Source organism: Psammomys obesus, unplaced genomic scaffold (assembly GCF_907164565.1).
Source record: "Psammomys obesus unplaced genomic scaffold, mPsaObe1.curated_primary_1811, whole genome shotgun sequence".
Taxonomy (NCBI): domain Eukaryota; kingdom Metazoa; phylum Chordata; class Mammalia; order Rodentia; family Muridae; genus Psammomys; species Psammomys obesus.
In genome coordinates, this window is record NW_026591816.1 from 6009450 (window position 1) to 6032813 (window position 23364).

General features: G+C 44.2%; 1 protein-coding gene across 1 annotated transcript in view; it reads left to right on the forward strand.

Annotated features, from left to right (window-relative positions):
* The first annotated feature begins 358 nt into the window (after positions 1 to 358).
* The window catches only part of Lrig3 (leucine rich repeats and immunoglobulin like domains 3), a 46440-nt gene continuing 23434 nt past the window's right edge, over positions 359 to 23364 (forward strand). The window contains exons 1-3 of the mRNA XM_055612079.1: positions 359 to 606; positions 5914 to 5985; positions 6269 to 6343. Coding sequence (XP_055468054.1) covers positions 371 to 606; positions 5914 to 5985; positions 6269 to 6343 — 383 coding nt within the window. The 5' untranslated portion in view covers positions 359 to 370. The remainder of the gene's footprint in view (positions 607 to 5913; positions 5986 to 6268; positions 6344 to 23364) is intronic.

A 23364-nucleotide genomic window follows, 5' to 3' on the forward strand; every position in this document is an offset into this window, starting at 1 on the left:
ATTGTCACGTGGCCGAGGGTGCCAGGCGGGCCAATGGGCGCGCGCCCGCCTCCGCGCCCCGCCTCGCCGCTCGGCCGCGCCTGGACTTCGCGCCCCGCCGCCCGCCGCAGGCGGAAAAGTTTCTCCGCGGGCGATCGAGCTCTTGGACGCCGCTCGGGCTGCCCGCGCCGCCACTGGCCGTCCTCCGCTGCTGGCTCTCCCGCTGCGCGCGGGCATGCGAGGCCTTCAGCGCCGGGACTGAGCGGCGAGGAGCGCGCGGCCGCGATCGGCGTGTCCAGCCTCGCCTGGGAGTCGGTGCTCGTCCAGGCTCGTCGCGGGGCGCGAGGCTGCGGAGCTCCAGGCCGAGCCGGAGGCGGCGGGGCGCGCGGCGATGGGTGCTCCCGGGCTCCGAGCGGCGGCGGCGGCGCTGGGGCTGCTGCTGTGCGCGGGGCTGGGGCGCGCGGGCCCAGCGGGGCGCGGAGGCCACCGGGCGCCCGCGCTGCTCTCGGGCGATGCTGCTCGGCGCCCGTGCCCAGCCGCCTGCCACTGCCTAGGGGACCTGCTAGACTGCAGCCGCCGCCGGCTGGTTCGCCTTCCCGATCCTCTCCCGGCCTGGGTCGCACGGCTGTGAGTATCGGTATCATTCCTGTGGAGTGGAGGGGACCGGCCCGCCAGGGGTGCGGGACGCGATGAGTCCTCCAAGGCTCGGGGCTCGGGCGCAGTGTGCAGCGCTTAGGCCGCGAGTGGATCCCGCGGGGTACTCAGCCTCCGTCTGCATCCGCTCAGGTGGGCTCTTGGCTCGCCACTCTGAACTTTGGTGGTTTTCTTTTGAGTTTATGTAGGAAACTGGCCCAGCCGTAGCTTCTCAGAGGTTAAGGTCCCTGCGGGTCGCAGTCACTGCATGCGCGCTTCTGACTTAGTACCCCTTGCTGTGGTGCAGACTTTTCTTCTTCCTCTCCGCCTCCTGTGCTTAATTTCACATTAGCGAACCATCAGCCTCCCTCCCGGGCCACTTTGTAGTGCGTCTCGGTTCCAGTGAGAAGTTGGGTGCGAAGGCTGATCGGATAGTCAGAGGGTTTTCAGAGCGAGATCTTCTGCAGTAGCCCTGGGAAGGTTTAGGGCAAGCGCTGAGCATTGTTTTGGCGAATTTTAGCTAGAAAGCCTGAAAACCCAAAGTCACTTCCAACTGTGTGGAAGAACACGGAAGAAAATATAATTTACTTGGAAATACGAATCCTTACAAATGTCAGCTCTCCTTATTCTCTCCCAACCTCTAATTTTGTTAAAATTGGAGGGGGTGTTTAAGCCATAAGCAAAAGTTGTGTTTAAAAAAAAAATAGTTGTCCCGTTTAAAAGAAATCAAAGTGCACTTCATACTTAAATCTTAAATCTTAAGGCCTAGCAGAAATTATCAGCTCTTAAACAATCGTCGATCCTGAAAACAGTGGCCGAAGCTTCGATCAGGCGGCTGAAGAAGTCGTGTTTTTGAACCAGTGTCCTAACCTAAGTTCTTCCATCAGTTTATAAACTGTTGGCCACCAAACAACACGCTCGTTTTGAAAAGCAGTTTAATAAGGAAATAGAATTAACGAGAATTGGATTGATATTTAATGGCTGATTATGGGATGCCTGATGTAGCAGCTTTTATTACTCGTGAAGGGGGAGATAAAGACTTGAGCCTAAAGCAAGACTTTCAATTAGTTGTGGCTAATTCCATTCAATTGCCTCTTGGAGGAGTGGGGGGTCGTCCTGCTGCATTCATGAAGGCAGAATGGCTCCATTGACAACATATGGAATGGAACATGGGAATGCCTGGAGGTGAACACCCATGGATAACAGGGAGGAGAGAGAAAACAAGATTGTGTTTCTCTGGAGTGCCTTTAAATGCCTACCAACTCTAACTTTATCCTTTATGGCAGTTTCTCAGTGACAGGGGACCCATGGAATGCTGTCAGCACACAGCACTGTGTTTCGGAACTTTAGATGCATTTCAGAAAACTATATGGAAGTTGAGTTGAATCAAGGGGGGCGGGGGATTCAATACCTATTTAAACATTCTTAAAGGGAGCTGACCTAATTAGGATTTTGTTTTTCAGATAATTTGGTGGCACACTAAAAACAAATTACAGTTTATTTGGTTAGCACAGTCTTTAATTACATTTCCGCCGGTAGTAAATTGTCTCAATACAAGTCTCCGTTCCTTAAATGTATGTGAAAATCCATCCCACTTGTATAAATAAGCTCCAGGTCTGTTGTCAGAAGCTCTGCTGTGCTAGTTCCTCAAACAGCCTCCCCATTCTTGTACTTTTGTGACTTCTGACCATCCCTTTCTTTAGGTGCCGCCTAACCATGTGGTCTTAGCGTCTTTATTGTCAGTGTTTTCTTTGTTCTCTAAGCTCTAGAGGTCTGTTCTCCACCTCAGAGAAGAGCAGAAGGCAATGTGCAATTTAGTTCCCCCTCCCCCGTTATCTGGTATATTGCTCTGGGAGGTGTGTGCTGCTAGTTAACCTGACACAATTACAGAAGCTCTTAAGGAGATGGCTTCCAAGGCCAGGGAGTGAGTAGAAAATATGTGTTGTTCACTACAGCAATCCTTTCCTTGGGTTACTAAGATAGCTAAAGTTTGTCTTTGGGATAGTTTATGAGAAAGTTCAGGAAATTATGCTGTGTGTCTTTTGTTTCCTTTGTTGAATTTGCAAGTTAGGAATGTATGTGTGTGTGTATGTGTGTGTTTCCCAATTTACCCCAGTTGTCCTTTATTGCCTTAGGAGAGCCTTATGTGGAAAGCTGAATAGTTGGGGCCAAACAATAAGGCAGCTCTGCTGCCTTCTGCTTTCAGAAGGAACCTGCAGTTCTTTAATGAAAGTGGCTGTTAGAGAAGTAACTGCTGGAGCCTGACTCAGGAGAGCTTTGTGTGTGCCTCTCCAGAGCTTTCTGAGAACTTGGTGTGTGCCTCTCCAGAGCTCTCTGAGAGCTTTGTGTGTGCCTCTCCAGAGCTCTCTGAGAGCTTTGTGTGTGCCTCTCCAGAGCTCTCTGAGAACTTGGTGTGTGCCTCTCCAGAGCTCTGACGCTAGAGACGGGGCTTGTGAAAATAGGTTATTTAGCCAAAGGCGGGAAATTGCTTGATTGCCAGCAGGAACCTCGAGTGTTATTAATTTTTAGCTGGAATTTCAGATGATTTATCTTATCACATAGAAAAGTTTGAGCTCTTCATAGGGCTGAGGCGAAAGTCCAAAAGGTGGTGTGACTTCTTTGGTGTCGGCCTGTTATGAATCTTCTGGAACAGAGAACAGTTGGGGGTGGGAAGGGAATAATAGTCCTGTGGAATATGGTTTCCACAGCTGTTTCTCTATATTTTCCAGACCCAAACTCGAGCATAGCAGGCTGATTTACGAGTCGCTTTGGATCAGTGTTTTGAAATTGCTACAGCCTGCCTTTTTGTTTTTTTGGTTTCCAGATTTCTGCTGAGTTAGCAGCTTGGCAGGCCCCTGTGGGATTGATTAAGAAGCTTCGCTGTATTTGTATTTTCAAATTTGAGATGGAAGTCAGATTTCCAAATGCTTAAAAAGAAGAAAACGATAGCTAGAACCAAATGTTGCAAAAATCAATAATTTTCACATATGCTCATTGGCTTGATAAAATGCAGAGTGACCCTACCATATACAGCAAGGCAAAAGCCATACCTTCGCCCAGTGGCTTCTGGAGAGTTAGCACCTCACCAACTTTCCCATCTGTTGACCTTATCACAGCAAGTCTTTAAAAAAAAAGTTTCCTAGGGAAGGTGCTTTTTCATGGAACTTCAGATAATGATGAATCTACCCTCCTTATTGAATGGTTTCTGTCCAAGGTTCAAGACAACACAGGCATTGTATCTCCCAAATCTCTCTTTAGTGCTCCAGTCATAAAAACAGTATAGGAGAGATGCAGGAAAATGTGGCATCCTCTAAAAGGAAGGCAATTATTTCTGAAATGTATATTACTTTAAATCTAAATTTAGGTAAATTCAAAGTTCCATGGCTTTAAGTATTTAGCAGTAAAAGTCACTTAAGTGCTTTTTTTTTTTCTCCCACATATAGTGTGGTTTTAATAGTGTACAGAGCTCAGGATGGAAGCATTTGCACTAAGATCTGTGTGGCTGCCAGCACCTGCTGGAGGACATGAAACCAGTGTGCCTAGAATGTGCACTGGGCTGAAGGCTGATTCCCTTTTGTTGGGGGAATCTCATCCCATTACTCATTGGAAAACTCTGAGCACTCAAATCTCATTTCTCCCAGGATCTCTGTGAAATAAACCTTCCAGGGAACAGAGAGCAGTTCTTAGCTTTTCTTTTCTTTCTTTTAATTTAAAAGAAAATCAACTGTATTAAATGTAAATAGCAGATTGGTCCCCCTGTGCTTTCAAACACAGGAAACAATGGCTGTGTGGGGGGAGCCTCAGCATTCTTGAGTTAAGTAGGTCCAAATGACTCTTCTGTAGAGTGAGGCTAAAGTCCCAGGTGGAGGACTCTTTGCTCCGTGTGTTTTAAACCATGTGGGCAGTCTGCGTCTGTCTGGGGTGCTAAAGCACACAGGTTTTGTTTGACTGCTAACGTGAGTCGTTGGGCTCATGGCTTCCTTGATGAACTCCAGATGGACTTGGGCTGGCCTGTGAGGGAAAGTGTCTGGCTCCAGTCAGCGTGGTGAGCGTGCACAGCAGTGGTTGTAATTGCAGGATTTTTATAGTTTCAAACTGAGCCAGATTTTTTTTCCTCCTTCATGTTATAACTCCACCAGAACAAATCTACTCATGTCTGTTACTGTCTGGTAGGTCTTTAAGCAAACGGAGCTTGAATAAAATCTTTGCAAGTTGTTTTTTTAAAAGTTTGTTTTAAGGTGAAATACATCAATCAGGGCTTACTCTCAAAACAAGAAGTTTGGAGAATGACAGAATCTTTAATTTTGAATTGTCAACTAAACAAGAAGTAACACTTTCTCTGGGTCTGTGAGTTCAATTTTTCTGTTACTTGTGGGAGCACATTCTCACGTACGTAACGTGACTCATGCTTGTCAGCAGCTAACTTCAGTTTTCTAAAACCTTGGTTCTTTAAAAAGCTTCGTTTTAAACACTGAAGAATTAGCTTAGGACCAGCTTGCCTCTTGCAGAGGGGAGCTTCCAGCCACAGGCTTGATCCTGCCTTCCAGAGGCTGTTTCGCCCATTTCATCCTCATTATAGTACTTTGGCTGCCTGTAGACAGGATGTTGAAACGTTTGTTGGATTTTGTCCCTCATTTAAAATCTTGATGCAGGGTAGACCTAGCCCGTCCCAGCCCAGAACACTGATCCACCTGACTTTTGACTGAGCCTTTTGGTTAAAAGCGCATTTCTGTGTTATATCCTTTTGAGCATATATACATTCAGGGATGTGTGTGTGCCTGAGCACACCCCGTACAGGAATCTAGCCCCTTAAAACAGAGAAACAAACAAACACCCATGGATGGCAACCGGCCCTCTCTGACTGCAGTAAAGACATTGGTACCTAATTTTGTGATAATAAACTATTTCTTCGCAGTACTTGTTTCAGTAACCTGCCTAATTAGACACTTTTCATAGTCTGTGATGTCATTGTATGAAGTTGGGAGTGGGGAGATGAGAGGCTGAAGCAAACTACAGTTCACAAAGATCTGTTCACCATGTGCCAAAAAGTCTCTCTTAAAATGCTTGTGGGCTTCAAGTATTTGAGTCTGCCAGTCTCTTAAACTAACTTTGTCCTCAAAGTTTGTCATTTCGAGTTTGGCATTTGGTTGCCATTTAATTTGTGGACAGAATGGTCCAATTATTTCTCTGCTTGTCACTGGTGTTAAGAGAGAGAATTCAAAACCTCTGCCTAGTTGGTCATTAAGTGATATTAGTGACATTTAAGAAACTACTTGAAATATTACTTTTGTTTTCTTACAGGGACCTGAGTCACAACAGATTATCTTTTATCCAGACAAGTTCCCTGGACCACCTTCAAAGCCTTCGAGAAGTGTGAGTTCTACTTATTTTCTTTTTGAGGGTTGCATAAAATATTTTCCCCTTGGTGCTGGGCATGGTGGTGCATGCCTGTAATCCCAGAACTCTGGAAGGCAGAGTCAGGAGGATCTCTGTGAGTTTGAGGCCAGCCTGATCTACAACATGAGTTCAGGATAGCCAAGACTACACAGAGAAACCCTGTCTCGGAAAAAAAGAACTTCCTTGGAACTTATAACTGGGTGATGCCTTCGAATTTCCGATGGCCTAATTAGCGTCTCCTGTTCTTTTGGCTTCACAGGAAGCTGAACAACAATGAACTAGAGACCATTCCAAACCTGGGACCAGTCTCTGCGAAGGTTACACAGCTCTCCTTGTAAGTGAATGTCAGCACCGTTCCCGTGCATGTTCTGTAAGAGCAGCAGGTGTCGTCTACAGGGCTTCTCAGAGTCGCAACCCATTTGGGTGGCCATGTCAGATATCTATGTCATAATTTGTAACACTAGCAAAATTACAGTTGTGAAGTATCAGCATAATAATTTTCCCATTGAGGGGAAGTCAGCACAACATGAGGAACTGTACTGAAGCATCACAGCATTAGGACTATTCCCAAGGCATAATAAAGAAGGCCAAGAGGCCTAATGTAAATATAGATTAACTTGTTTCCACTTATAATTCTCAAGTATGTATGTATGTATGTATGCATGTTGGCATGCGTGAATGTATTTTGGTGTGGGCATGGAACCCAGCTCTTGTTTGCTAGACAATCCATTAAACTACATCCCCCTCAAACATTCTATGTTCCAGCAGGTTTAACACACTCTACACCCTACTGCTTTTGCTACTGTGGTCTCTGGGATTGAAAGAAGATACTTTAAACTTTGATTATAATCTGTTGACTAGAACTTAAATTCTGGCATTGCTAGCGGTTGGTATAGGAACTGCTATGGTGCATTATGATTGTGTTTGTACAGAATGATCAGACTTACTACTGTGTGAGAATGGGAGTTGGCCATTGCCATGGAGGCATCGTCCTTTTTTTAAGCTATGTGTATATGTGGATTTGTGCACATGTGAGTACAGGTGCCCTTAGAGTCCAAAAGAGAGCACTAGATCCCCTGGCTCAGTTACCAGCTGCTGGAGGTAGGTGTTGGGAATTGAATGAGGGTCCAATCAAAAGCAGAATCTGCTCTTAACACAAGCCATCTCACATTAGCTCTTAAGTACGGCTCCTGGTATGGGATCAGGGTTAGAAACTCCAACTAAAAATGACAACTTAGGCAGTTAAATCAGTAAGTGAAGTCAAAATGTTAGTTTGCAAAGTTTTCAGATACAATTAAAATTGTGTCAGTTTTTTTCTGTATTTTCAGTGCGTTTAATAAAATGCTTATATTGATGTATCTGAGACCAGCTTTGGGGCCATCTTGTCCTTGCAGTATTTAAAAGTAGCATTTCATATGTTCCAGCAGGTTTAATTTCTAAAATTAAGACATTCCCATTTTGATCTGAGCAATTAAATAGTTTACTTGTCTCTGAAACTAAAACATATTCTTTTAACAGCTTGATAAAACCCACCATTGTTCCTTTTTTTCTAGTAAGGGTGTGGGGAGGGTTGAAGTTATATAGTAAATTTCAGGCAAGCTGGTCAATTAATTAAAGTGATCACTCTCCAATTGCTTACATCTGGTGATTTATAGCGGTTTGTTTTTACTGAAGGCCCAGGTCAGCCAAGTCACCCTGCAGCCGCTCTGTCTGCTTTCTTCTGTTTGAATAAGAGCTAAGTGGCATTTGATACTGTGGTTTCTCCACAGATCAGAACCAGAAACGAATGAAAGAAAAGGCTCTTGGTATTTATCAAATAAACACTGAATTAAAAAAAAAATGAAAGTTTTCATATTAGTATTAATACCTATTTTCTTTGTGTTTTATTGGCATCTGAGCAGAAGGTGTCTTTGTAGCATTGCGAGTTATTTTTGACTGACCAAGACAGCTCTTCAAAATTTCTCTTTTTCCTGGCATCTTTGTCCTCTGTTTTGGCAGATTCTATCAACATGCTTAAGAGCCCAGCACAGTGGTGGCTGAGGGTCTGCAGGGTGGATTTTGCTCTGGGTACAGTGGGCTAATAGTTTGCAGTGTGGCATGGCAGAGAGTTGAAAGCCTAAGAGCATGCAAGGAAGTTACGAAATTCTCTTGGAACTAAACAGCAACGATCACACCTCTGAATGCTGTCACTTGTAGCTAGAAAGCTAAAGGCTGGAAAGTTATGAATTTATAAAGGCTGCAGGGAAAGTTATGAATTTACCACGTGCTGTTTCTGTATGTGTTTGGCTTTAGTGAGTCTGTGTGTCAAATTAGCCTCAATAATCTTACCTCCTTTCCCTTTCATCTGTCCCAGGACATCTGGGCAGTTACTCTTTTGTTCCTCTCACATAATGAGAGGCCCAATTATTGCTGAGCTTAGGAGGCCTCTGTGGGTGGTGATTTATGTGAGGAGCCTGCTAGGCAATATGGAGGGTGAAAAATAGTTTTATGCCCATGAGAAGTCTTGAGAATTTTACCTCTCTGGTGGTTTCTTTCTACAAAGATTTTATTTTCTCCTGAGGGCACTTCTGAATATTGGAAGATATAGTTATTTCTAAAGCATCAATATCTTCTGTATCAGAGTGTGTAGAAAGGAACATTTTCCTTTATAGAGAGGCCCTTCAAAGTAATCTCAGCTAAATATCACTGCTTTTAACCACATTTCTGAAATTGCATAAAAACAAAACAAACAGGAAATGACCCAGTTTTGATACTTCTTTAACACAGTGTTTTAATTGCATTTTTCAAAGTAATTTCTAAAACTGTGACCTTTATTACCAGGGCTTTTCACTTTTGTTATTAGAAATCATTTGGAATAAAACATTTTTTTTTTCTGGGCTATTTATATGCTCTAAAACAAACCAAAAAAATAGTTCGAGTCTTGTTAGGGCATATCTAAAGATCTCACATATTTATATGAAATCATACTTGTGATTATATAATGTATATACACAGATATATTTCTATTGTATATTGTTGTTATGAGAACACAGATTTAATACCCCAGCTTCATGCTGTTCTTCTCTGTACCACTGGACCCTCCCAGTTGGAGTAGCTGGCTTCAGCGATGGCTGACTAGTCAGATGTCTGCCTCTGCCTGTCGTCGCAGACAAGAGCTAACGCTGGCTCACATGGCATCCCATGTCCAAAGACAAATGCAGACAGACTCTTCTGAAGCCTGGTAAAATAGGAGTGACCTGGTATGCTGGCTGGAGAGCCACTGCTCGTCTTCTTAACAAAGCTTATCTTTGGCACAATAACAGATCTTTTAGGATTTGAAAGACCAGCCGGGCACCATGGCGCACACCTTTAATCCCAGCACTTGGGGAGGCAGGGGCAGGTGGATCTCCATTCTCTCTGAGTTCAAGGCCAGCCTGGTCTACAAAGTGAGCCCAGGACAGCCAAGGCTACACAGAGAAATCCTGTCTCAAAAAAAAAAAAAAAATCAGAAGAGCTCAGTGATGTGCAGGGCAAGGCTGTGTGTGTTTGTGTATGTTTCTTTTATTTGTTGATTTTTTTTTCCCTTTCTCAAAACATGGCATAGCTGTGGTAGGATAGGTTGGTTAGTTTGGTTTGGTTTTTGGTCATGGAATAATCCTCTGGATGAGTACATCTGAAAGTAAAAGTGATGAGTGCTTGTCTCTGCTTTATGTGGTGTGGCATGACTTATCCATGTTCCACGCCCTTCTGAAATCTGAAATGTGACTTAGGGCAATTTGATTTGTGAAACATGGTGGGTACATGCTCAGCTCTTGGTCTTGATACTGCCTGACTTGTAGACATTTGCAAAGCTCAAATCAAGTGGTACAGGATTCATTAAGGTCCCTCTCATCTATAGTGCAAGGTCCGCCCATACTGGGAGGCCCCATCTGTGTGTGTGGTGTGTGTGTGTGTGTGTGTGGTGTGCTGTACGTGCTGTATGTGATTCCCGGAGTCAGTGTGGGGACTTGTGGAGAGAAGGCAGGGAGAGCCTGTTACACAGGAGGCGATGGGCGGAGGGGGAGACAGTGCCTTCATCTAGAGTGCCGTGAATACGTGTCATATGCCAGCCTCTGTTCTAGGAAGGAGCCCACGAACTGCCTGTCATGGTGGAACTTCATTCTAGTGAGGAGCCATCTTCAAAGGGCTCCTGATAAAGGTGTGATTATTGAGCCCTGGCAGCTATCCTTTGATGTGGTCAGGCAAGGCCAATATTGATAGAGTCCTAATATGTGTCAGGTTACAGTTCTCCAGGGTCAGAGGTCAGCAAAACAAACAGAAATCCTTACCACATAGCAGGAATGTCTCACCTTGGAGAAGAGGAAATACAGTGAATAAGAGTTGCTCAAAGAGAGGGGAAGATCCTGGAGAGAAAATAAAGCATGGAAGAAAGCCTGGGACATGGGCATGCCCAAAGAAGGCTGGGCAGTTTCAAGGGGAAGGGCAGTGAGACTGTGAAGTGGTACTTGGTTCGGAGCCTGAGGACCCAAGTTCCTTTCTCACTGCCATACGATAGACGAAGAGAACTGACTCCCCCAAATTTTCCTGTGACTTTCAAGAGTGCACTGAGGTTCTCTGTGGCACCCCCTCTCCAGAGTAAATAAATAAAAATGTAAAGCAGTGATAGTGAGAAGAGGGTTCACTGAGATGAGACTTTGGCCTCACATTTTATGCTGGAGACTGGAGCTCATCCCTAAGCTTGCTGTGCCCAGCTTGCCTTGTCCATCTAGCTGTTCCCCAGTTATCAAATAAGTTCCTTTCTGCTGCTCTCTGTGTTTGGTGGCTCAGTGTCCTACTGCAGGGATACAGTGTAGAATTAGCTTAATTAACATGTGAATTAGGGAAAATTTATGGAAAGCCATGTGCACCAGAATAATTCAGGCGGTTCTTGTATACACATAGTCTAAACCTGTGGCTGAATATTTATAGCGTTCAACTGTGCATACTTGGTAAAGTAATAATAATAAATTATAGCAATAGCAATGACACTAATTAAAAAGACCAAATTAAAAAGAATAAGAGAAGCAATTTAAATAGCTCAGGATTCATTATCTGACTCTGCAGTGAGAGTCTGTCACAGAGTACGTCAGCAGTGGGGCTCCACGACCCCCTTCTCTTCCACCTTTGTAAGTCACCCAGAATGACGCTGGAGTTCAGAAACACAGGTCTTTCATGGTGAGCGTGCCTTTCGCTTTGTGAACTGCTTTATCAAGTCCCACGTGAAAAGTGGCAGCAGAGACATGATAGACAGACATCAGACACACACACACACACACACACACACACACACACACACGCCCACAAAATTGAACTGTCTCACTCTGAAAAAACAAAAAACAAAACACAACAAAACAAAACCTAGCAGTGTTGGATTCCTGGGGCGGGGGTGGAGACTGTGGCAAAGTCCTCAGCCATGTGTAAGGCTGGTGACAGATGCTGTCCCCGCTGCTGTCCTCCTGACCTACTGTGAGTAATGCGAGCTTCCAGCCCATCTTCTAGGTTCCATTGTAGCTGAGATGTGTGGGAGGCACAGAAAGGCCTAAGAGTCACAGCCTTCCCTTGGTGTGGGGTCTTAGGCCTCAGAGACAAAACCCAGCACTGTGTGGCAGGATTGTGGTCCGAGAAGCACTGTGTGGCAGGATTGTGGTCCGCGAAGGGGTCGGGAGCTTCTGGTTCTGTGGACTGCTTAGAAGGCTGATACCCAGTCTCTCCTGTGCCTGTAACAGAACACCTGAAGACAAGGAAGGAAGGGCAGGAGATGTGCTGGTGGCCAGGAAGCAGTGATGGGAGGCCTCTGCACTAGAGGGTTTTCTGCTTCCCCTTTATTCTATGGCATGACATGATGCTACCTTTCTTTATGACCAGGTTCTCCTCCATAGTTCATCCTGCCTGCGAACATCCTCTCAGGAGCTGCCAGAGGACTTTGTCACTAGCCTCCTGGCACTTAAAGGTTCAGTCAAGTTGACTAACGCTTTCTAGTATGAAGACTATTTTTTTTTTTTAATTTCAGTTTTGAAACTCTTACAGATTTAGGGTGTGTGACCTCTAGTGTCCTTTGTCACATCTCATAGCAGTGTAGGACTCAGACCTGTGTCTCAGTCCTTCCAACAGCCTAGGGCAGTCCTGTTCGTGCCGAGAGGAGAGCATTCCTCACGGAGCACTCTGGAGAAGAGACTAAGTCTGGGATCTGGGACCCAGGTTTGTGTCTGGCTCACGGTAACGGCCTGTCTGACCTTAGGCAGACTTAATTAATTCTTCTTTGTGTATCTGTACAAACAATCAGCGATGTCTGCCCATCTCTCCTCTGTTCCGGCAGGGATCAAATGGCATTCCACACTTGAAAGGGCTCAAGGATCTCCAGCATTCACAACTGCAGCAGTTGCCATGTGCTGTGGGCTTAGCTTAGGGGCATAGGCCTAGGGAAGAGGGCCAATGTGGATTCTTAAACACGAGGGTCACAGGAGAAAGGTGGAAATTTAGAACTGTCTTGGCAGCAGTAGATGAGGGAGAGAGAATGTGTTTTATATTTAGAGTGAATTAACAGGAAAACTCAAGCTCTCTTTCAGTGGTCAAGAAATAAAGCACAACATAATAGCAATAAGTCAGCATTTGTACCCAATTTTGTGTTTATGGGATGAATTTTGACCCTAATCACCAAGTCAGTCATTTGCTAAGTGACAGAGAGCAAAGACATAAAAGGCCTGAGGTGTGCTCTCCAGTGGCTGTAACAATGGACAAAGTAGCTGGTAAAGACTGTCAAAGAGAGGCCATGTCCAGGGGGAGTGGTATCCCAGGCTTTGACTGCAGAGATTGCTACCTGGACAGAACATTAACACCAGGGAGAAGATGTGGCTAAGCGGTTCTTCCTCTTTGGCTGGTTTGGAAGGAGTCAAGGACAAGCTCTTAACATTTTTTTTTTTTAAGCAGCAGAATGAAAGGATATAGTGTGCAACCAACCCTCCTCCCCGTGTGTGTGTGTGTGTGTGTGTGTGTGTGTGTGTGTGTGTCTGTCTCCCTTTCCCTCTGTCTCCATTTTAGATAGTCAACATATTGTTTCTTTCCAGAATCAAGCATCATGTGGCTGAGAGTACCAGCAGTTGTAACAGACATGTCATGCACAGATCATAGAGTTGTTCTTTATTCTGAGTCCTGGGTATGTCAGAGCCACATAAGGAGGGTGTTTGTCTGTAGGAATGACACAAGCCTTGTGTAGGGTTGGAGCAAAATAATCAAAGAGGAATGAGTTAACGTATAGATTGTCTCCAATTTACTCAGTATTTAGGCTGGACCAGGTTTTAAGAGAGACAATAATCCTGCTTCCTGTTTTCAGTACATATAGAAAGTTACACGAGACACCGCCTAGCTGTAAAATAGGTTTTCTGTTAAATGGTTTTGCATGTCTATAGGTGAATATATATTTGAGCATGTTTAAGATAGGTTTAGCCTTAGCTTGGATGGCCAGTAGATTTGGTTTGCATTTTTAACTTATGAATTTTTAACTTTATTTTCTACACATGATGTTTTTGCTGGGATGTCATCCTATTTTAAGTCTGGAGAAATATATGTTTTGTTATTTATATAGTGAATACAACCCATATTAATTATATAGTTCTATTGCATTCCAAAAATCAGACTCCTGGATTAGTTTGGAATTCCTTTTAGGTACCCTTGCTTGGTTGTATGATACTGAGTTTATCTGAAGTATTCATCAAGCTTAATTTATAGATTTTAAATATGGTATTAGTGATTTTAATTGATTTGTCGCTCAGAAATTAAGTTACAAATGGGAAAGCAAGCATTATGAAAATTCAAGTAGTAACATACCTGAATAATTATATAGCTAGGTGGTAAAAGCATAAATAGTTGTTTTAACCAAAACCTTCGTAAGTCAATATTTGAAAAGAGGTCACCAGTTTGTCATATTAATTAAGAAACTGGAAGATCAACTTTAGCCAAAAGTAAAACATAGATTTCTAAGGGGGATCGACAAGCTTGGTTTTGATGAAGTAGGCACAGACCTTACCAGGACCTACCCATATCTGTCTGTGGAGGAGGCGATGGAATTTGACCAACTTAGCTGCAAAATTCTTCCCCAAGCAAGCACATGCTGTCCTTCTGACGGATGAATGCATGTCTTCCTACATGCAGAGTCCTGCTTTAGGGGCCCTCTCCTCCCCCACGGAACCCAGATACGGTTGTGTCCCACAAAATAAGCATATAAGTATCGTCATGCCTTTCTCGGTATTCTTTTATTGGACCTTAAGGTGTCTATACATAGCTTGCACATGAAAGGATTTACTCTGCATGGAGCTGTATCTGGGCCACATTGGGAGCTTACCATCACACTGACTCATTAAACTAGCCCGTGGAATACAGACTTACCATGTTTTCAATTCTCTGCTTAGAATGACTGAGTTTGAAATCTATTTGTCATCGTCATGGCTCTTAAGAGCTTTCAGTGTTTTTACATGGCTCGTTAGGACAGAAGCAGAATCTTAAATAGATGCTTAGTGTTCTGCAACCTTTCTTCAAGCGGGAGTGTCTCTAGAGTCATTCCTTGGGTCCAGGGATGAGCCATGTTGTTGCTTCCTAGGAATCGTTATGTTTGCTTTATGCTGGATAGCGTGGTCGCTTGTTCTCCACTCTTCCTGTGCTCCGCTCTTCCTGTGCCTCAGTTTAGGCTTTGCTCCTATTTGATTTTGTTTGTTTGAACAGTTGGTTGATTTGTAGGTTTGTTTGAGATGGGGTCTCACCACACAGTCTTGGTTGCACTGGAATTCGATATGTAGACCAGCCTAGCCAAGAACTCAGAGATCTATCTGCTTCTGCTTCCTGTTCCATCATTTCGAAGTGCATCTGAAAACGTATTTTCTTCTAGTAGTATTTGTGATTTGAAAATGTTCTTTTTCTCTTCAAAATGGAACCTGCCCAAACTGATATCATTTCTATTTTTATACCCACTACGACATGCCTGCACGGTAGTGTTTGGCCCACTCATCACGTGTTTGTTGGGTGGATAAAGGCATGGATGGATGGCTTGTCCTAGTTAATCACACAGTCGGGCTTTCTGTTCCTCCTTCTGTTAAAGTTTGTTTTTACTTATTAGACTTATTTTTTTTCTCCTCCTTCAAAACAAGATTTGACAGAAGTAATCTTGTGGGCCATCTTTCCCCAGTGGTCTTTCTTGAAGCCCCTAAAATCGACTTCCATTCCTTGAGTCTGTCCTGCCTGAGTGGGGCACAAGCTTCTGTGCTATCTGAGTGGCGTCATGCCCGCCCTCCTCCCCACTTTGGGCTGGCCATTTCAAGTGCTGCTTTGAAGCACTGAGACGGCTTCTAGCAGGAAGCCGCTCTATGCCAAGGGAAGCTTGCTCTGCCAAGACAGACGAAACAGAGTTCTAGCCAGTTAGCGTTCCGTGATCAGGGTGGCAAGACCCAACACGCGCCTATATTCTGGTCTAGTTACTTTTGTCTCTTCCTTTGCTTACCTAAGCTTCTCCAATGGCTTCTGAAGGCCAGAGGTTCAGGACTCTCCATTTGGTGGAGAACAAAACAGTGAGACAGTGTTGTAATCAACAGTGCCTCTTCCTTCTGATGAGAGTTGCTTAAGCACTAAACTCAAAACATGAAAGAGAAGGCAATTATAAATACAAACACCTCCTTTTTAGCGTTTAATCCCACCTGCCAGGCTGTCTCCTTCCCTTGTTGTGTAGCTTCAGCTGGAAGATAGAGCACTCTGTTGAGTAAGGTTGAATAAGATTTTAAGGGAATCGTCATACTTCAGGAGATCAGATGGCAGAATTCTTCCAAGATGAAAAAGTGCTTACAGATTTGGACACGAAGTCAGTTCATTGAATGAGTCTGTCTTTGTTCGTACCACATCATATAATAGTCAAAGAGAATTTTCAAAGAATTCAAAACAGTTTTATATGTTATGTAACTGTTGTAGGAAGAGGCATTTTCCACTATGGGGAAAAAAAGTTCCTGAAAGCCATCTTTGGATCTCTCCATGAAGCATGTTAGGGGCAGAAGCTCATTCTGGTGAGCTCCCTTTTCAGAGAGGCCAGTGCTATGGCTGTAGTTGCTAGAACTTACCTCTCTGTGGTGGGGAAACAGACAGTGTGGGTACTGTATGCTTTTAAACATAAGTTTGTTTGTTTATTTGTTTGTTTTGCATAAGGCCTTCTACCCATCTTTTGCCATTCTGTTATTGTTTGTTGTCACAGGGTCTCACTCTGTAGGCCTAGCTTCCTCTTGGTTCTTCCTCAGCTTCTCAGTGCTGGACATCAGGCTTGCCCTGCCATTCATGACTCCTTCCATCTCTGGTCTTAAATTCTCATGCTCCTTTCTAGCGTGACTTATAGGCTCAATGTTAGTGAGTACACAGAAGAGTGGTGGTCCTGCGTGTAGGACCACAGGGACCACATGTCAGAGGGGCCAGTAGGACCAAGATACTCTGTGATGTTCCCTACCAGAAGATAAAGTAGAATGAACTTACCCTGCTGTACAGATGCACAATTAATCCCTTTGTGGTGTCGGGTTATTTACTTGTGGTTTTGAACATTGGTGCTCTCTTGCTTTTATTATTAAGTGACGGTTCCTGGTGTAGGCCAATAAAACAGTCTACGCTTATTGGAGAAGCAGGGCCAGTGGTGAATATTTGCTCACTGTTAGGGAGAATGTGAATGCGGTGTTACTGATTGAGCTCCTGCAGAAGGTGTGTGTTAACTGGGTTGCTGGGCACATTCATTTCCTTCTGTTCTCTTGTAGCCACCGAAAATGAAAGGAATAAAGCAAAGACAAAGAACAGAAAACACACAATGTAAATACCAGCAAGAATGAAGAGGAGATAGCAAGCCAAATGAAAACCCCATAAAAAGTTTGCAGGCATTGGGCAAATCATAAACTTAAGTAGGGAGAAAGTGGAGAAGATCCCCTAAAGTGAAAGCTGCTGTGAGTGTGAAAGAGTGTGTGTGTGTGTGTGTGTGTGAGAGAGAGAGAGAGAGAGAGAGAGAGTGCCTCTGTGTGTGCACACACCTGCAGATGCTACAGATCCTCAGGTTATTTCAGGAATTCAAAATCTGTAAAAGTGGAGGTGTCCCATACTATTGAAAAAATTAGCAAAAACTTTTTTATAAGAAGTAACCTGACCTCCACGTTCTCATTCCACACTCATAGCCCAGTGACTGACCTGCATCTGACACACAAGATTGCAAGTTCATTTCTAAGACAGCTTGAGCAGAGTCTTTGGAGTTTGGGCGGGATGGAGGGCTTTGCCTATGAGTCAGGGAAACTGAGTCAAGCAATGCCAAGGTTCCACCCTCTCCTACCATTTTATTTCCATTGCTTTCTCGGGTGACAGCCATGCTTAGACCTATAGCCTAGACCCTAAGGATTTGCAAGGAGAACCTCCCCTGGGGGCCATCATCGTTCAAGCTAGCTCCTCTGTCACCTCTGTGGACATTTATCTTTCAGCAACCTGTCTACCTGAAGTGATAGCTTTAGTCAGCCTAGGTTCCCCATTTTCTTTATGAGACAGGTTCTCATGTGACCCTGGATGCCCTCGCTAGAAATCAGAGGATGGCCATGAACTTAGGATCCTCCTGCTTTCATCTCCTAAGAACTGGGTTAAAGGCAGGTAGCACTATGCTTTCTTTTTGTGCGTGGTCCTGGAGAACACATCTGGAGCTGTCTACTTGTAAGGCATGAATTCCATAACCCCAGCCACAGCTACACCCTAATCCCTTTCAGTTGTGTTTTGTTTTGTTTATCTTTGTGGCTCTGTCTGGTCGGTTTTACTGAATGGCTTTTGAACTCGGTATCTTCCTGCCTCAGCCTCCTGAATTCTGGGATTTCACGTGCTTATTGCCCTAACTGGTTTTAGTAAGATTTTTTTAAAATAATTTTTTATAAAATATGAGTCAATATCTGCTGATTTTGAAATTCAGAGTTTGAAGCAAATGGAAACAAGGGATTTGGAGAGACTAGATGGAGAAACAGATCTGATTTCTTTGGGGACCAAAGATGAGCTGCTCAAACCACAAAAATCAAAGAGTCCAGTGAAAACATATACACAGGAAATATTCAGGAAGTTGAAAATGCAAATATTCACCAAGCTGAAAAATTGAAGTTCAGAATTCAGAAATAGTCATTTTAATAAAGAAATAAATGTGCTGGGAGAAAGTTGAAAAGTTCTCCCAGAAGGAACCACAGGACAAAGGAATGGAGAAAAGGACAGGACAGGGTGAGTAATGGGAGCATTGCCCTAGGAGGCAGGTTCTCTGCGAGTTCAGTTCCACCAAGGACACTGGTAGAGGTTGACAGAAAGTGATTATCAAAGATACGGGAAAAGACAGTGTGAGAACCGAGAAACAACATAGTTCTCTTCAAAGGGCATACTGTGTGCCAGCACAGTGAAAAAGACAAAAGGCTTCCAGTGCATTGCTGTGAAATTTCAATGTGGGACTGTGACAAGAGGCTCAGAGAGGAGGAAAACTCGACATGCAGTGGGTCATTCCTGAGAACTTAGTGGAAACACAGAATCTCAGGTCCTTCCTTTGCACACACGTTGACTAGAGCCCTCGCAGTGTGGTGCTTTGCAGTCCTCCCTCAGGAGTGCTGTCTTCCAGCTCGATGTTGGCTCAGGTTTGAGCAACACTGAGGTGAAGGGTTGCAACAGCACATGGATTCTCAACCTCCATCTGCAAGGACTGGACCTTCTGAGCCTTTTTGTCTGAACACCATGCCCACACAAATTGCCAGACTCTCAGCATCATTTTCAAACAGGCAGAAACCGATGGGGGGTAAGGCCCATGAAATGGGAGAATAAATGGAGACCAGTAAGAATCAGATACAGGGGCACATTATAAAGTCTCTCCATGCCCAGCGCAATGCTAAGGGATGCTGTGATTATTCCCTGGAGCTTCCAGCAAATCTACTTATTGGTCGTGCACCATCATCCAAATCTTGACTCCCAGCTGGTGATGGCTGGGTGAGATCTTTCTATTTCATTTCTGTCTGGCTTCAGCTAGTGCAGCAAAGCAAGACATTGAAGCAGGAAGAGATTAAAGTCCTGCAGGCACCACAGTTTGAATTATTATATCAAAGAGCCTTAACTTTGGACAAGTTGCTCTGTGTAACTAGTCAGCTAGTGTTTGCTTTTCTGCCCTCCTGGGAAGCTCGGGAGGAGTGTACCATTTTCTGGTGCACCAAGGCATCTTGGATCGTCCTTCCCATGAATGTCTAAAGCATGTATGTGGACATGAGAGGACAACCTGGGGACTGGAGATCCATGGTGTGAATTCTAGAGTTCAAAGTCACGTTGTCAGGCCTGGCAGCAAGTGCTTTCTCCTGCTGAGTCATCTCTCAGGACCCAGAGGGTTAAAAGTTTTACTGTCAAGGCATCGTTGGCTTTATTTTACACAAGTCATTTCACATTAAAATGAGTTTTCAGCTGCTTCTGAACTTCATCCTCCTCTTTGAGAATGTGTTGTCAATTTTTGTTTACAGAGGACCAACTTGAACTTATACGTGGCATGAACAGGCTTTTGATCCACATTTTGTTTTCCATTTTAACGTGTCTTAAAACTGGCAGACATACATGGCCTGATGATTGTGCAGCTGCTGTTGCACAAGCTGATGACCCTTCCTGTCCACCTGGCTTTAGCCGAGACACTATGAAACTCTCCTCCTCGCTGCATGGGTCCCTCGCTGGTTAGCACCATCAGCTCATCAAGAATCAGGCTTCCTTCTGAAGCCTCCACTTTTGGCTTTTACTCAATGGCACCACGATAGTGGGCTGGCCTACACATGTGTATTCCCGTAATGAAACTTCCTCGTTATCCTGTTTGTAGAGGTGAGCAGTGGCTGCTGTTTATTTTATCTGATTGAGAAGACGCAGGTTTCGCCCGAAAACCTTTCTTTTAAAAGAAGTCTGATACTATGGGGAGTTGGTTGATTCAGTGTCTGTGTGTTGGAAATAAATCCCCTTCAGTGTGTGTGTACAATGTTGCGTTTTTGTTAATAATTGTGATTTCTTTATATATGGTGCTGAGCTGGTTGCTTGTAAGTTTATACAGAGGCCAGTATCTCTCTATGGCCAGGGCGGATTGTGCCAGGCCATACAGTTAATGTGCTTGCATGGTGGTGAGTACGTGGAATGACCACAATTCATAAGTTGTTGGTGACAGCAGAAGAACAGAACTGGAGCGTTGTAAGAGGGGTAACATCCACGTCGAGGGGCCTCTGCAGTATCTAAACCATAGACTCCCATCCTCTGGAAAGGAGAGTGCCTCCTGCACATAGCCTCCTTACACAGCCAAGACTGCATGCCCATACACATCATGCCTGCCTTTGAGCTGCCTTTCATCTGGCTCAATAGGGAGGACACAGTTGAAATGATTGGCAGACGTTTCTTACTTCAGAAGGAACAAGAGCTTGATTGGATCAGGAATTCCAGGGTTGGAAAAAAACGAAAAAAAAAAAAAAAAAAGGAAAACAACCAACCTCACTACTCTCTGTTCCCCAAGAATAGAAGCTACTCCATCTGAAAGCCCTTTTTCGCACCCTGGAAGTAAATTATCACCATTTTATTCCACTTTACAGTGTGTGAGTGTTTTTGAGACACTTGTACATTCTGGAGATCACAGCAAGTTGAAAGTAGAAGCAGTTGGCATTGTGTCAAGCGGCCGTCCTAGCCTGTGCTCTGTTCTGCTTAGTGATTCCCCCCAGGATTACAGAGTTCTGTGTGCTCAGTATCTATCAAAGGAACACATTCCTCATAGGTGGAGATTGTGCACTCAGCCATTTTCCAAGAAGCTACAGATGGGTTGAAGTGTTGGTATCGGGTGTTTTCATCTGTAATACTTCATACCTGCTGAGCAAGGTGGAGCCCAGGCCTTAGAAAGGAACCCACATCCATCATGAAAGATGAAAGTAACAGACTGAATGGAAACTCCGCTAGAGTTAAACTTGGTCCCAAGACTAGAGCTATTGAGTAGGGGCCCAGCTGTGTGCAGGAGAGACCACCCCTTGGCTGCTCTGGAAGCCAGAAGAAGGGTGGTACATGACCCCCAAACATAACATCCAAGCAGGTCATTGCGTGGCAGCACAGTATCATCCTCTGTCTTCATTGATTTTGAAGCCTCACACCTGGTGCCCTCCCCTTCAGCTAGTTTCTGTCACCTGCTCCCTGCCAGAGCATCCATTGCATATGGCACCGGTAATGATGTCACCACAGCACTCCAAAGCTTCAGGCCTGTCCTCACAGGTGAACAGGATAGGAAAGTCATTGCTTGACATGATGCCCAGGGCCTGACTAGACATACTCTCGTCTTGGCTACTTTACTCTTTTTGTTGGTTCAGGATTTGTTATTTTTATTTATGTACATTTGCATATGTGTATATGTATGTCACATGTATGCAGGTGCCCTCAGGGTAGGTGTTGGATCCGTGGCTTCCAGTTACAGGTGACTGTGACCCCCTCACTGTGGGGTGCTTGTATCTGAACTCGGATCCTCTGAGTGAATAGCAAGTGCTCTTAACCTGTCACTAGTCCCTGTCTTTAGTCCCAGCTAACTGACTCTTGGACGGCAAGCTTTCTGTCTGTAGCTGTGAACACTGTACCCCAGCCAGCCAAGCACACTTCCATTTCCTTGAGAAGACACTCTGCTTTCGTTCTTCTTTCTTGTTGGAGAGCTGACATGCAGCTGCACTGGCCTGTCCTCCCAATGGCCAGGCCAGCTCTGCATCCCTGGAGGCTCACCAGTGATTTCATTGCTGAACTTTGCTGGCCTTTCTATGCCCTTGAGGTGGCAGACCCCTGTACTTTCACTGATGCCCCTTCCTTCCTTCTCACAGCACCAACCCTGCTACCAAATTCTGTTTGTCTGTTGTTCTCTCCCTCCCCGTTCCCTGCTAGACTTGAGACTCAAGGGAAGTCAAGGGCATCTTAATCTTGTTCACAGCAAGGTCTTTCTCCAGCATTCTTAAAATAAATATCATCAGAGAAAATTGGTATGCTGTATTTGCCTCCACATTTTATGGTAGTTGGCAAAGTTGACTGAAAGATGACATTGGCGACAAAATGAAGACATTATTTTTGGACCTCAGCAGCCAAGGTTGAAATACGTGGGACTCCTGTTTTTCCCGTGGCTTCTTTGGAAGCTGGAAGGAAGCAGCTGTCCGCTGCTCCCCACCAGCCATGCCCCGAAGGTCTGTTTGTCTTGAAGAAACTAATTATAAGTCACCTCAGCAATGATTTGACCGTGGAACTCTCTGTACCATCAACAAACAGAAAACCAAATATTCCTAGTCTCCGATGGGTTTGTGCAGGGCTTGAACGCCCTCCAGGCCTTGTTATTTCGGCAGTGGAAAGACGCCCTGTGCATGTAACCTCAGTGATGGATGAGGAATTTGGGTTTAATCAGGCACTGCACACTTTCTGCCCCAGCATGAATTGCCTGTGGTGCCTGTGAATGTGTTGATGAATTTTGGTGTTTATCCATATTTGGAGAAAAGCTAAAGTTATAACTGAATTGGATCTTTGTGTTCTGCAAGTGGCTGTTTAGGACCCAAACGCTGAAATGCATTTATTTTGAGAGTTTCAGGTGATAAGAGGTTTTTGTTTGTTTTTTTTTTCTTCATTTAAAAAAAAATGTAGTTACTTCTCTCTTTTTAAAACCTTCTTTCATAAAATAAAGTAACTTTTTTTATTTGTTTTTGTTTTAGACTGGTACCTATCAGGTGGTAATTTGCCAGTTAGTCTAAGGTAATAAGAAACTTGAATTTGGATTTGATTCAGTTCCATTAGGGCAGATTTAAATTTTTGTGATACAGGGGCTATTATCCTGGTGGTTATAAGGGATTTTTGTGCTGGGCATCGAGGCTGACAAAGACCACAGTGTACATGAGCCATCTAGAACGGAGCGCTTTCACACTGCAATTTAGGAGCTGTGCAGTTCAGGAAATTGCTGGATTTGGCTGGACCATACTTTTACTGCAAGGAAAATTTTATTCGTCACTCAAGTAATTGGCAGTTTTAATACCTTGTTCATAATTACCTTATAAACAAATGAATATATAAACCGAAGATTGTATGGCTTGTTATCTAACTTGTAACTGTATTAGCCCAGCAAGAGAGACACCTTGTGGGCCTCTTTTCCCCTACCTTGAAAAACTAATTTGCTTCATTTATTAAAAAAAAAAAAAAAAACTAATAATAACAAACTCAAACACTACACTATTGTTTTCTTTTTGTTGTTGAAAAACACTGTTTAAGTTTCGTAGTTTAGCCCCAGACACCTTGGGCCCAAACCAGGTGCAGACTTGAAGGGAGACG